This window comes from Athene cunicularia (assembly GCF_003259725.1).
Source record: "Athene cunicularia isolate RWA chromosome 9 unlocalized genomic scaffold, athCun1 chr9_part1, whole genome shotgun sequence".
Classification (NCBI taxonomy): domain Eukaryota; kingdom Metazoa; phylum Chordata; class Aves; order Strigiformes; family Strigidae; genus Athene; species Athene cunicularia.
In genome coordinates this window covers 18,268,200-18,281,184 of record NW_020799110.1, presented here as the reverse complement: position 1 = coordinate 18,281,184, position 12,985 = coordinate 18,268,200, and the positions used below count along the sequence as shown (strand labels likewise).

The 12,985-nt window shown below is 42.7% G+C and overlaps 1 protein-coding gene across 1 annotated transcript; it reads left to right on the top strand.

Moving 5' to 3' along the window:
• Positions 1-11,131: 11,131 nt before the first annotated feature.
• CCL20 (C-C motif chemokine ligand 20) lies at positions 11,132-12,752 on the top strand. The gene is made up of 4 exons (XM_026855285.1): positions 11,132-11,213; positions 11,466-11,580; positions 12,351-12,428; positions 12,725-12,752. Exons 1-4 carry the CDS (start codon positions 11,132-11,134, stop codon positions 12,750-12,752), a joined length of 303 nt encoding a protein of 100 aa, XP_026711086.1.
• Positions 12,753-12,985: the final 233 nt, after the last annotated feature.

Sequence of the window (12,985 nt, the reverse complement as noted above, 5' to 3'; positions counted from 1 at the left end):
CCTTTTACATTCTCACTCTAATTGGCTCAAAACACACTCTGCTCTCTCAGCTGAGAGGTGCAAAGCAGCGTGGTCCAGAGAAGCCACAGAGCCAAGCCAGAAAATAGTTCAGCATTTGAAAGTATCTGCTGATACTGTTCTGCTACAAAATCCATTGTTCAAACTGAAGCTGTTTGTGAGCTTTGTGGTATCTTCCCCTTTTGATTTATAGATCTGAGAATGCTGGAAAATTAAATTTTAACATTTTCAACCTTGTTTTTTATGGTTCAAAACTACTTTTGAACAGCAACCAAAGAAATCAAGCAGGTAAGTTGAATAGATGATAAAACTTTCAGGCTTGAGCAGAAAAAGAGTATCTTATGTGTGGTCTCCCTCTTAGCATCGGAGTATATTTTAGCTCTAACAGCCAAATTTATTTCTGTTGCAGTTGTACCAATAGCAAAATACTGTCTTGAATCTTTTAAAACAGAGAACTGAAATGCAAAAATAGTGTGATCCAAAGTTTAATGGAAGTTGGAGGAAGTCTTCTTGGTACATTCAATGAGTGTCACAGCAGGGCAGAAAGGCTTATAGAAGAACAGGTTATACCTTAAGTAGTTCCTCTTGTTTTCCTTACATTTTCCTTTCAGATCATCATCAGATGACAGGAACTACTACTTAGTGGGATTCTCTGGGGTTTTTTTCTTTTATTTAAAATTTTATGTGGTGGTTGCTGTAGGTCCACAGCTGACTTCTGTGCAAGTGCTGGCTGTGGGTGGGTGTACTGGGCTCTGATTTCCCTATGCACCCCACACAGTATGTCTGTCAGCTCTTCTAATGGCATAGAAGACATCAGTGTTTAAAGGAAGAGTAGCATTTTGGTATTTCTGGATGAAGTGGAGGACAAATTATCCTGGTGAGAATGAAGTGGTTGAATATTTGTTCTGACAGCAAAAATATCTTTCACCATCACTTTAAGATTGTCAGTGTGGTTCACAAGTTGGCTTTAAGTTCTTCACTTCTGCAAACTGTGGTTGAGAGAAACACATCTATTTTCTGTGGCTAATAAGAACATTTTTCTCAATACTTCCTTGATATGAGCTACATGTTACATGCAAGAATGAAACAATCACTTTCATAAAGCACCAAATGCTCTAAATGTTGTAGCTTGTTTTCTCATCAGTGCCAACCACAGATCACTCCCATGACAGCTATGAGCACCACATGACCAGTGAGCCAGCCAAGGTCCACAAGTCAAGTAGTCTCTGGATATGAAGCTTGTGCCAACTCATGCTCTTTTTTTTTTTTTTTTTTCCAGAAATGAAAAACCTCATCTTCTTAATTCAGTGCAATCATTGTTCAACACTAATAAAAATGAATAAAAACCATGCTTTTAGGAGATGAAGAGAATAAAAGAATCTATTAAGCTTCACCTTTAGAATTTGGAGGGCACTCTAGTTATAGACGTGTGTGTAGTGTGCATATCCCAGCACCAAAAAAAACCCCCATATCTCCAAGTTTGCTACATGATGATTGGGCCTGGTGACTTTGCCATCCTATTTGTATTTTTTGTAATGATGCTATACTATCTAATTCAGTGTGCACTCTTAGCTTGTGCTTTAACCTTTTGCATATTTTCTTCATCTCCAGTTAAGTAACAAAAAGGAAATGATATATAGGTCAAAGAGATCTCATTTAAATTGGTTAATACTTTTAGTGACTAATGGTGACTTACTGTGGATTGCCAAAGAGAGATGGGAGGAAAAACCTGAAAGAATTTCTAAGTAACTTTCCATGTTGAAAGATCACTTTCTGATGTGTATTCCCTTGGACGCTTATCCTACAAACCTCCCACTTGCCCTGTCATCATGGATGGACATCTTGTTTCAGAGATGCAAATTTGCAGTTGCAGAACTTGTGTGGAGGAAGTTTTAGCTCAGCACCTCTGCTCAACCATTTTTTTTTGCCCTCAAGGTGCATCTCATTACAGACAGTGTGGGAGACTTTGAATCATTGCAACAACTCAGGTAATGTAAAGTCCTGCTAGAAGAATGTTTATCACACTTTGACAAGGGCACATAATTTGCTGGGAGCTTCATTTAATGCTAAATCTCTAATGATATTTAAGAGAGACTTAAAATAAATGCATCATGCTGCTAGTATTTGATTGAAAGTAAGTATTCTTGTTCTTCAGATGTCCTGGATTCTTCTAATACCTTGATTTTTTGCCAGCTCAGAAGAGTTTGGATAATAAAGTTGCCAGAGGCTTGCAGGTGTGGGTTTTTTCTCCCCCTTCCCCCCCAGTTTGTTGGGTTTTGTCCCTTTCATGAAGAACAATTTTTTTGTTTTTCTCCATGTGCCTTCACCTTCCTGTTAGACCCTTCAAAGGCAGCAGTTTAGTTTGTGTCACATCCTGAATCTCTGGCCCTGGCTCCCAGGTCCCTCAGTGCACTAGGTTATGTACAGACATGAAGAAAAAAGGAAGCATTCTCTGATCTGAGGAAGGCTTAGTCCAGCTACTCGAGGTGAAGAAGTTCTTGTAAAATACAGTTCATTTTGGAATAGCAGATTTATGTCAAGCCCAGATTGCTTGGCTTAAAGCATCTTGTGTTTGAGCAGCTTTTCTGGCTCTGGTTCTTGCAGAACAAGCCCTTGTTGTTTATAGGAGTCTCTGAAGCTTGTGTTGCGTGGTTGGGAACAGCACCTTCCTTAAAGCCCTGACCAAGGGTCTAACTAACAGGGCACGGCTGTGGCTGATTGGAGTTGTCCAGTGCACTGACTGGAGTTGTCAGGGCCTGCAATAAGGTGAGAAGGACTTTGAAAATGAAGACAAGCAAGGTATGCTTGAAGAAGCCAAGGGAGATCTTGTAGAAAGAGAGGAAAAATTACCTTGGCAGATGTTTCCTTAATGGGAGCTAGGGCAAGACTGCCTTTTTTAGAGCCCCCAAATGCCTCTTGCAGAAATGAAGAGGTGAGGACTGAGGTCTAGAAAAGGAGTTTAAATGGTATAGGAGGATAAGAAAGACAGTATCTCAGTCTGTTATGCAAAAGAACCTGTAAGAGTTGGGATGGAAGGCTGTGGTTTCCTTAGAAAAAGAGCAGGACTCTTGGATGGAGGGAAGTCCAAACTGGCTAGTTCGGGCAACTGTGGTTTAAATCTCCCAACAGGAAAGTCCCTATAATGTAACTGCGGAGTGCTGAAAAGCTACAGTGATTGCAGCACTTGCCTTGAGAAAGCCTGTGTCCATAGCTACTCTGCCAGTGTTTATGACACAGCCACTCAATAGTGTTAACTAATATCTGTTAAAACTAAACTTGTTTGTTTGGCAATCCAAAATAACTAGCTATACTGGATATTTTTAAGCTAGTCTTTCAGTAGTACATGACAAAATACCAGCTGTGTTAATCATGTACTAAGTAGTCCAGAGTGACCAAGGGCTCTACATGTAATGTGTGACTTAGTGAAACCTTCACTCAATGAGTTCTCTTGGTCAGTTTAAAACTCTACCACTTCATGTCACTTAGTTCTTTCTTTTTTCTTTTTAGGATTTGTTTTATTTTACATCAACTTGAGGAAGCAACATAGAACATGAGAGAAAAAGCAGCTTCACATTTTCTAAATTATTCTAATTTCTAGATAAAACTATTCACCATGTTTCAACTGAATTAATGAATAGCTTTGGCCCACCTCAAGCTACATTTCTAATGACTTTAAGTGCCAGATTTTATTTCCCCATTTCTATTCCTGTTGACTAATTGTCAAAATCCGGAAAACATCACATATATCTTTCATAATTGCCAAGGAATAGTATCTTTCTCTTCTCTTTCTGAATTAAATATTTTTTAAGTGCAAACACTCATTTGTTAGTACTGGAAGTTGCCTTGATGTTCAGGCTGTGGATTTTGGTGCCAGCCACTCTCCTTTTCTAGGTCTTCCTTGGGATCTGTACATCTCTGGGAAACTCTCAACCACACCACAGCAGTGGAGAAGTACTGACTGACATGCATAGAGGTGGTGAGGTGGGAGCTATGGAAAACCAGAAGCTTCAGGTTTAGTTTCAATGGGGTGGTGACAGGATTCTAGTGCTAACAGGTTGCTGACAGGGCTTTTTTGGTGAAATTTCCAGGATGTTAGACCATAGTAAATCACATTACTTCTTTTTGTAAGTAGGTTCCTTTTTGTCTGCAAAAGACACTTTGTAGCCTCAGTCCCTTGCAGGAGACATATGATGTGTCCTCTCAGGTGATTCCTTTCCTTCTTCCCCACCTTTGTAGAAGTTATGCAGAAAATCAGCACTTCTTCTTTAATAGTCAAAAACATATTAGTTGAAATGCTTCTTCTGTTGTATTTATTATGCCTAAAGGCACATGTGAATTTTGGTCGGGAGAGAGAGCTGCAATAAAGCAAATATAATGTAACCTAGACCTCAGCTTGGTAGTCAGCTTTTAATTGTTTTTTCTTTTGACTGTGTGGTGAGTTGTCCCTGGCTGGACACCAGGTGCCCACCAAAGCCACTCTATCCCTCCTCAGCTGGACAGGGGAGAGAAAATGTAATGAAAGGTTTGTGGGTTGAGATGACAGGGATCATCAATTCTATCACAGGCAAAACAGATTCAACTTGGGGAAATTAGTTTAGATTACCAATCAAATCAGAGTAGGATAATGAGAAATAAAACCAAATCTTTAAAACACCATCCCCACACCCCTCCCTTCTTCCCAGGCTTAACTTTACTCCTGATTTTTCTCCACCTCCTCCCCCCTTAGTGGCACAGGGGGACAGGGAATGGGGGTTGTGGGCAGCTCATCACATGTTGTCTCAGCTGCTCCTTCCTCCTCAGGGGGAGGCTCCTCACGCCCGTGTCCTGCTCCAGTGTGGGGTCCCTCCCACGGGAGACAGTCCCCCACAAACTTCTCCAATGTGAGTCCTTCCCACAGAAGGCTCTTCACAAACTGCTCCAGCGTGGGTCCCCCCCAGGCTGCAGCCCCTCAGGCACAGGCTGCTCCAGCGTGGGTCCCCCGCGGGGTCACAAGTCCTGCCAGGGAACCTGCCCCAGCGCGGGCTCCTCTCTCCACGGGGCCACAGGCCCTGCCAGGAGCCTGCTCCAGCGCGGGCTTCCCACGGGGTCGCAGCCTCCTCCGGGCACCCCCTGCTCTGGCGTGGGGTCCCCCCGGGCTGCAGGTGGGTCTCTGCTCCCCCGCGGCCCCCCTGGGTGCGGGGCACAGCTGCCTCCCCATGGGCTGCCCACGGGCTGCAGGGGAACCTCTGCCCCGGGCCTGGAGCCCCTCCTGCCCTCCTCCGGCACTGACCGGGGCTCTGCAGAGCTGCTGCTCTCCATATCCCGACTCCTCTCTCCTGGCTGCAATTGCTCAGTGGGTTTTTTCTCTCCTTAAATACATTATCCCAGAGGCGCTCCCGCCGTGGCTGACGGGCTCGGCCTGGGCCAGCGGCGGGTCCGTCCTGGAGCCGGCGGGCATTGCCTCTGGGGACATGGGGGAGGCTTCCAGCAGCTGCTCACAGAAGCCGCCCCTGTAGCCCCCTGATACCAAACCTTGCCGTAGGTTTTGTCTTCAACTTTGAGAGGTCCATTTCTGTGAAAAGGTGGTTGGCTACCACAAGGTGCTATAGACAGATTAGGGTTAATTTTGAGCGAGAGAAATCTGCCCTCAGAACACCAGATACTCAGCTCCTGTATGGACATAGCAGCAAGCAACCCACAGTGCTAGAATGGATGCTGCTGGGATGTTCACAGCAGATGCACCAATCTCCTCATAACCTTCACTTACAATAAATCAGAGGTTCATTTCTCCCAACAGGCATATAATTTGTCCATAATTGCATCAAAGCAGTGTCATTGAATAGTATTTCTAGATCTTTTCCTTATGAAGTGCAACATATAATTAGTGAAGATTGGTTTCTTCCTTCAGATAATGATTTTTGTCAGTCATGCAAGCGTTGAACTATATGAAATCACTGTATCACGTCACAGGCTCTAAAGCTCCAGAGATATTGAGCAAGTTACTTGTGGAAGTTCTGTGCTTGGGATTTATTATGCATTTCATCACTGGAGATTATGCAATGATTAAATCCCTGCATTTGGCCCTGTTCCTTTGAACTAGTGCCTTGTCCTACCCTTTGCTCTGTCAAAGGTGTCCTGAACCACTGGAAATTACGGAAGGGAATTTCCCCTGTTTGATTCTGTTCTTCCTGGTTGATCTGTATTGCTGTAATTCTTTATTTTCAGCAGTTTGGACAAGGGCAGTAATATGTACTAAAACAACATCTCTTTGTGAGGATGAATAAAAATAGAAATTTTGGTGAGCTGCCACCAGTCAATTAAAACTGTTAATATGTTTCATTATAGTGGACAGGTAAAGATATTATAGGTAGCATCTAACATCAGGGTAGGTAAGAGATGGTTTTGGTTGCTATAGTTTCAAAGTTTTTCAAACTGATTTCCAGATAATGTAATTCTGAATTTCCTATGTGCATACCGCTCCTCATATGCAAGATTTTGACTGAAAACATACGTAGCCTTATTGACACAACTCCATGTGTACCTGGAAACCAGGTGTCTGCTTCTGTGCTGCTCCACAATGGGGAGAGTGATGGGGTGAGCCCAGCCCCAAGAACTATTGCCTATTTTTCTACTGGAACAGGGGTGTTTATCAAGGTTGAACTACTAAGTGTCTTCAGTACTTCAGGCTTTCAGCAGGTACTTCTGTGAGTAAGAGCCCTTTGGGATAAAAGAGAGGAAGCATATTATGAGGAGAGAGCAGCCTGGTGACCAGGGAAAGCAGGGACAGAGAGGCTGTAGCTTTGCAGCTAGTGTCCGGGAGTGGTCTGACCCTGCAGCCCTCCTCTTTAACATTCCCATACTGCTTAGAGCTGTAAGTTTCCCAGTATTACCCTGAAAAGGCTCAGTTTTCCCTGATGCAATTCCTCTCCTTTCGCAGCTCTAACTAATGGCTCCACAGTACTGGCACCAAGGCTGTCTTTGCCTCCTTTCTTATAATATATACAGGAGGGGTTTGGCTTGTTCCCTCTGGCCCCTGATCATCAGAAAGGAAGGTTTAGAAGAGGCTGAAAATGTTGTCAATCTGTGTTTTGGTGCTACGTCTTACTGTGAGTGCAGCAACAGGGAGGGATAGCAGGGTTTGTGAGGGGATCTGAGGAGGCACAACAGGAGGGAGGGCAGCTGAAAAACAGCAAAGGAAAATCAGGAAAATACAAATAAGTTCGGAAATGAAAGGAAGAAAAGAAGTATTAAAAATGAGAAAACCGGGAAAAAAATAATGTGGCTTGGAAAGGAAACCAAGTGTAAGATCATGCTCAGGGAAGGGCCACGTCCAGCTGAGGTTTGACTATCTCCAAGGGTATTCAAACTGGGCTTTCACATCCCCTCCTAGACAACCTGTCCCAGTGTTTCAATACCCTCGCTATGAAGAGGGTTTTTCACTATGTCTGATAAGAATTTCCCTTTTCACAACTTGTGCTTTGGCTCTGCCACTCTGAGGAGACTCTGGAGACAGCCCTCCCTGTGAAGCTTTGCAGCCCAGGGAAATAATGGCCTTCCTCAACCTGGCAGCCCCCTCGCTGCCCCCCACTCCATGTGCAGCCCCCTAATTGCATCAGTATTAGGACATTAAACGCAATGTATTGGCCCAGCAATGGCCCTCCACAACCAGCCCATGAACTGTTTCTGAGGTAGGTTGCCACCCTGGAGCCTGGTAGCCCAGTCTTCTACCTGTGTTGCAGTCCCCCAGCCAGTCCATATGGCCCCATTTGGTCATGCAGGTGTTAAGGGAAACCAGGCTAAAAGTCCCACTGGGTCAAGGTGGACAACAGTCACTGTCCCCTCATCCATAGGGAATAATCACTTCCCTTGAATGCATAAGTACCTCCCTGTTTTTGTATTTTTTGTCTTCTGTTTGCATTATGGACTTGTAAATGTAAAGACTGATAAGATATGGTTATGAGTCATATCAGGACCTAGCAGGCAACTTTCTTCAGCCATTTGCATTAAACCTCTTTTGATTTATTTTATTTTAAACTACTTTGTGCAAATAAACTGAAGGAACACTAACTACAAATAAAAGGACACTGCTCCTGTAGTTGAGGCCCTCCTCATGGCTTTTGTTCTAAATCTTAATCTTAATCTATTTCCTAAATCAAACAAACCATGAGATAAAAGATGTACCATGAGCAAGAGTCCCACTGTGACATGAGGCACAACACCAGCCATGGCCTCTGGTGGGAATCAGGTGTGATGAAAACTGCCTGAGAGCAGAAGCATGGGGTGAGCACTAACTGGGTGATGTCATTGCTTTAGTATCCAAACTGCTTGTGCTTAGTTGGGAGGTAGGGGTGTCAAAGGTCAGGTGTGAAGATTCTGTTCACAAAGAACTGGATGGAGATTAAATAGAGCTGTAGAGTCAGAAGAGAGACTGGAGATGCAAGGCCACCTCCATCTAGGTAACAGTAATCATGCTAAGCTGTAATTGCCTAGGAAATGGCGTAAGAAATACCAAAGTTGGATATGGGTGTAATAGATTTGGGATCAATGAGGAAAAGGAATTAGGGGTAACTTGTTTATTTGAGAGGAATTTGGGCAGAGGAAAGGAGATGCAGGTGTGGTGAAAAGATGGGTTCAAGAAAAGAAAAAAATGGGAAATAAGGTATAAAATGAAAAAGGAGATCAAAAAATTGGAAGATCTTGTGACAGGAAGAGTGTGTCTGCCTCCAGGCAGTGGTCAATTTAATCCGTATATGAATGTAATCACTGTATCAATACAAACAGTAGGCAATAGAATTGTAGCCCAGTATTACTTGGAGTGGTATAATTGTGAAGTAATATTGCTAATAATAGCAGTGAGTTTATTAGCCAATTAAGGTACTAGCTTTTTTTTTTAAAAGATGTGCTACCTAATCAATAAACATTATAATCACTCTAATAAGTTACATCTCAAGTCTCCAAACTGATGGGGGAGAGGTAAACTTAGGGAGTAACAAGTACATCAGAAAGACAAGACAAACAGAGCTCCTTTTTTAGAAGGCTTTGTTAGCAATTTTTAACATTATATGTCTAGTGCTTTTGATGCTCTTGATACTAATCCATGTATAAGAAGATATGGTTACTATCTTAACACTCTTAGGAAGTTCTCTTTCTAAAGGATCTGGAGATTTCCACTTCCTAGTATCAACACTAGTGTGAAATGGGAGGGTGGAAGTGGGGAAATCCGGGTTGATAACCCAGTGCCTAATTTTCATATCTTCTTAATGATAGGTGCTTGATAGAGACTGGGTGGTGTGAATTCCTGCTTGAAAAAATAAGTATATACAAAATCCCAGGTTGTTACTGGACAGCCAGTTAAATTAAAAAAAAAAAAAAAAGTGGTGCTGATGATATGAGAGAACTGCCAACCTGATGTTTCTTGATACCTGTCAATATAAAAATAGTTATAAGTGGTTTATGTTTAACTACTCCTATCTTTATGCAAAGGAAAGTTATCAAGCCAAACTTCCACCCTTTCAAGTGTTATAATTCTAGTTAGCTATTTTGTAGCATTGCCTAATGCTGACAGATAGTCCTTAAACCAGTTCAGAAATAGCTGATTACTGAGAGCATTGATATTTATGTATTTTTATGGCATTTCAGTATGATCTATAAAGAAGTTACAAAAAGTAGCACACATCAGGGCATGGGATCTTTTTTGCCTCTTGCCCTGTTACTTGGCCAATGGCAGTGGCTCTGAGGAGAAGCATCTCCAACATATGTGAAGCCATGCACACTGCAAGGCTGCTCATATATACCCCAGTCATATGAGCTTCCCTAAATTCTGGCTATCATATAGAGAAATATACTTCTCTGAATAACAATCTGTTCTAAAGTTCAATTTTTTTACATTTCTAGGAAGAAATAACAGGCACCCTTTGTGAGAGGTCTGTGAAGAGTAGAAGATATGTAATTATGAACTGACTATGACTGTGTCCCCGAGCTTTACCTTAAGAGAAGCTACTTAAAGCTCAGGTTACTCTATAACCACCTGAAGCTGGTAGCAGCTCCTGCGTACACCAGCTAATAAGGACATGGGCTGCAGCCACCACATTCATTCCACACAGATCACTAAATGGCATTGAGAAGTAACAGTCTTCAGTAGCAGCTCAAACGGTGTACTTGCAGAGATGACAGAGCATCTCTCTGGCGGTTTCTCTCGAGCTATGCAAAGCAGTTTAAGACTATGTGTTTTAGTTGAATGTTCAGGAGTCACAATACTCAGGTACAGTTTGTCATGGGAAAGTAAAAAGGTATAGTAAAAAGCTATAGCTATTGCTTATGAAGCAGCATTGATGCATTCTGCATGGTACAGATTTAATAGAAAATATAGATCCCATTTCAAGTTGCTTTTAAGCTAACTGCTTCAGATGAAATAGTTCAGCTGTGTAACAAACTGACAGAAAGTGATGGTAGTGAGTAGATGGTAAAAGAAACTCTAAAGAAACCTATCTCTATGAATACTCAATGTTGCTCACATGTCCCCACTGATACTACAGTCTCAAACTCAGAAAGCAGTAATCTGGAAAGCCTGATGTTACTGTGTTGACCAACCAGTAAATACCAATGTAGTGCTTTGGTATCATTGTAGATAGTTACCCAACTCCTGTGAGCATGCCATACTAAAATGTCTGGGTTAGGCCCACCTCTCTCTCCCCCAAGCTGGGTTTATTAAACTAGAGCACAGCAGTTTCTGTAGGTAACCGAGAGTTACCTACATTTGACTTTCTTCATTTCACAACCCACACTTCTACCCCTAAAAACACACATGCTTCACCCACAGAACCATTACCTCACAGTCTTTTATTTCCTTTTCTTTTTGGCTGAATCTTCTAACCTACTTTAAAAAAATTTTTTTTTAAATTCCCCAGCACGCTGTTATCTCCAGTTATAGCACCAGGAAGGTGTGCTGGGGCCAAATCGGGCACGATGGAATTTGCCGTGGGAAAACCCGCTGATGACAGCGGAACCCGCCCGCGTCTGAATTCCCGCGGCTCCTGCCACCCCTTTATAAGCAGGTGGAGGTGCGGCAGGGCTGGCAGGACAAGCAGGCAGCAGCCGAGCACTCACAGGAGAACAGCTGCTGTGTGGAGTGGAAATGGCTGGCTTTAGCAGCAAGAGCTTGGTCCTGGTTTCCCTGCTGGGGCTCCTGGGGTTGCTCCTGTGCGGCAGCTCGGAAGGTGAGTGAGCTGGGGTGTTGGGCCCAGGCTGCGGTTCTGGGTGCTGCTCTGCGGTGTGCCAGCCACGCCGGGTACGCACGCTCACAGCTGGCAGTAGGACCAGGGTGAGGTGGAAGGGAAGCAAGGAATGCTGCCTAATCCTCCTGTTGATGGGGAGCTGGATAGTCAGGGGGCTGAAAGCGAGTATCCTAGGCAGCATGGCAGCATGGGCCAAATGGGATTTATTTACTTTGTTGTTTTCCTTCATTCCAGCACAAAGTAACCAGGATTGCTGCCTGTCTTACACCAAAGTGCGTCTGCCTCGATGGGCCCTGAAGGGTTATACTGAACAGCTCTCCAGTGAAGTCTGCGATATCCATGCGATCATGTAAGTTACTTTTCAGAAGATCCTCTGTTTTTCCTGACATGTATTAACCTTAGGATGTCTGTTTGGGCAGAAGAAATGACTTGAACATTATAAGCATGATTATTCTTGCTTTTCCAAAATGTTAAATGACCTGAATAAATTGTATATAATACCTGTAAACAAAATACACAACCTCGAGTTGATAGGGACCACTAACACATAGGACTGCTGTACAATGCAAATAATAAATCTGACTGTTTAGGAATCAGCTGTGCAAACAAAGATATGCTTCGTCTCCAGCTGAGAGTTGCTCTAGCCAACACGGCATGTTGCCTTGCCAAAACCTGCTGATACATAAGTGACAAGAGTTTTCTTAATTCACAGAAATCAGATTTTTTTTTCCACAAGGTTTTAGCCCTCCTAAATGTTGATCTGTCACTTTAGCTTGACAGTAACTATTCTCCTTTGTCTCTCCTTTATTTCTGGCATCCAGCAAAGTTCTTGTCTCAATCGTTGTAATAAATTGAACACAACTTTATGGTGCAAAAAACAACTCCTGAGACTGAAGCAGCTATTCTATTTAAATTCCATTAGGTGTTTATTTTTGTTCAAATGGTATTGGAAGGGTTGTGGAGCATCCCATATCTAACTGGCACTTACAAAAGCAGTTGTTATTGTTTACTATACAGAGTAACTATGACACATGTTTTTGACCAAATGAATCTTCACATTATTTACTAGCAGGGATTTCTAATGATTTACTGATCTCTTTTTAATTATTTCTTTTACAGTTTCCACACCTACAGTGGACTGAATGCCTGTGTAAATCCTAAGGAAGGCTGGGTGAAAAAGCATCTTCTTTTCCTGAGGTAGGAATCTAAAAATCTAAATACTACTAGGTTTATGAAAAGAAAGCATGTATGAAAGCCCATTTCTTTCATCTCCTGAATGTCACTTCTGATGACAATGCTGAACATATTTGTCTTTCTATTTCCTGTCAGACGTGGCTAGTCCTTTTTGAGTCATCTCAGGGACAGTCATGTCACATGTCCCTTTTTCTACCTGAGCTATTCTCTCAGGAGGTGCTATACCCTGGAGAGAGAAACCTGCAATTGACCTGTGGCTGAGGGCATTACTGATGTGTGTTCTCTTATTGTTTTACCAGCCATAAGCTCAAGAAGATGTCCATGTGATACGGTTTCCAGCAGGGAACTAAACACAGACGTGGCTGAAGAACCACTAGGTTTAACCTCTCGGTTGAGATTGTTGTCTTGTACACTGTTGTGTGCTTACTCACCACCACCTCTGGCTTCTTTGGAACCGTTGAACTTCTTGACTTGATTCATATTGCATCGCTGTTTTGCTTGAATTAAGCATTTTGTTAAAGTTTCTGTTTTTACTAATATGACATGACTACTATTTAGTA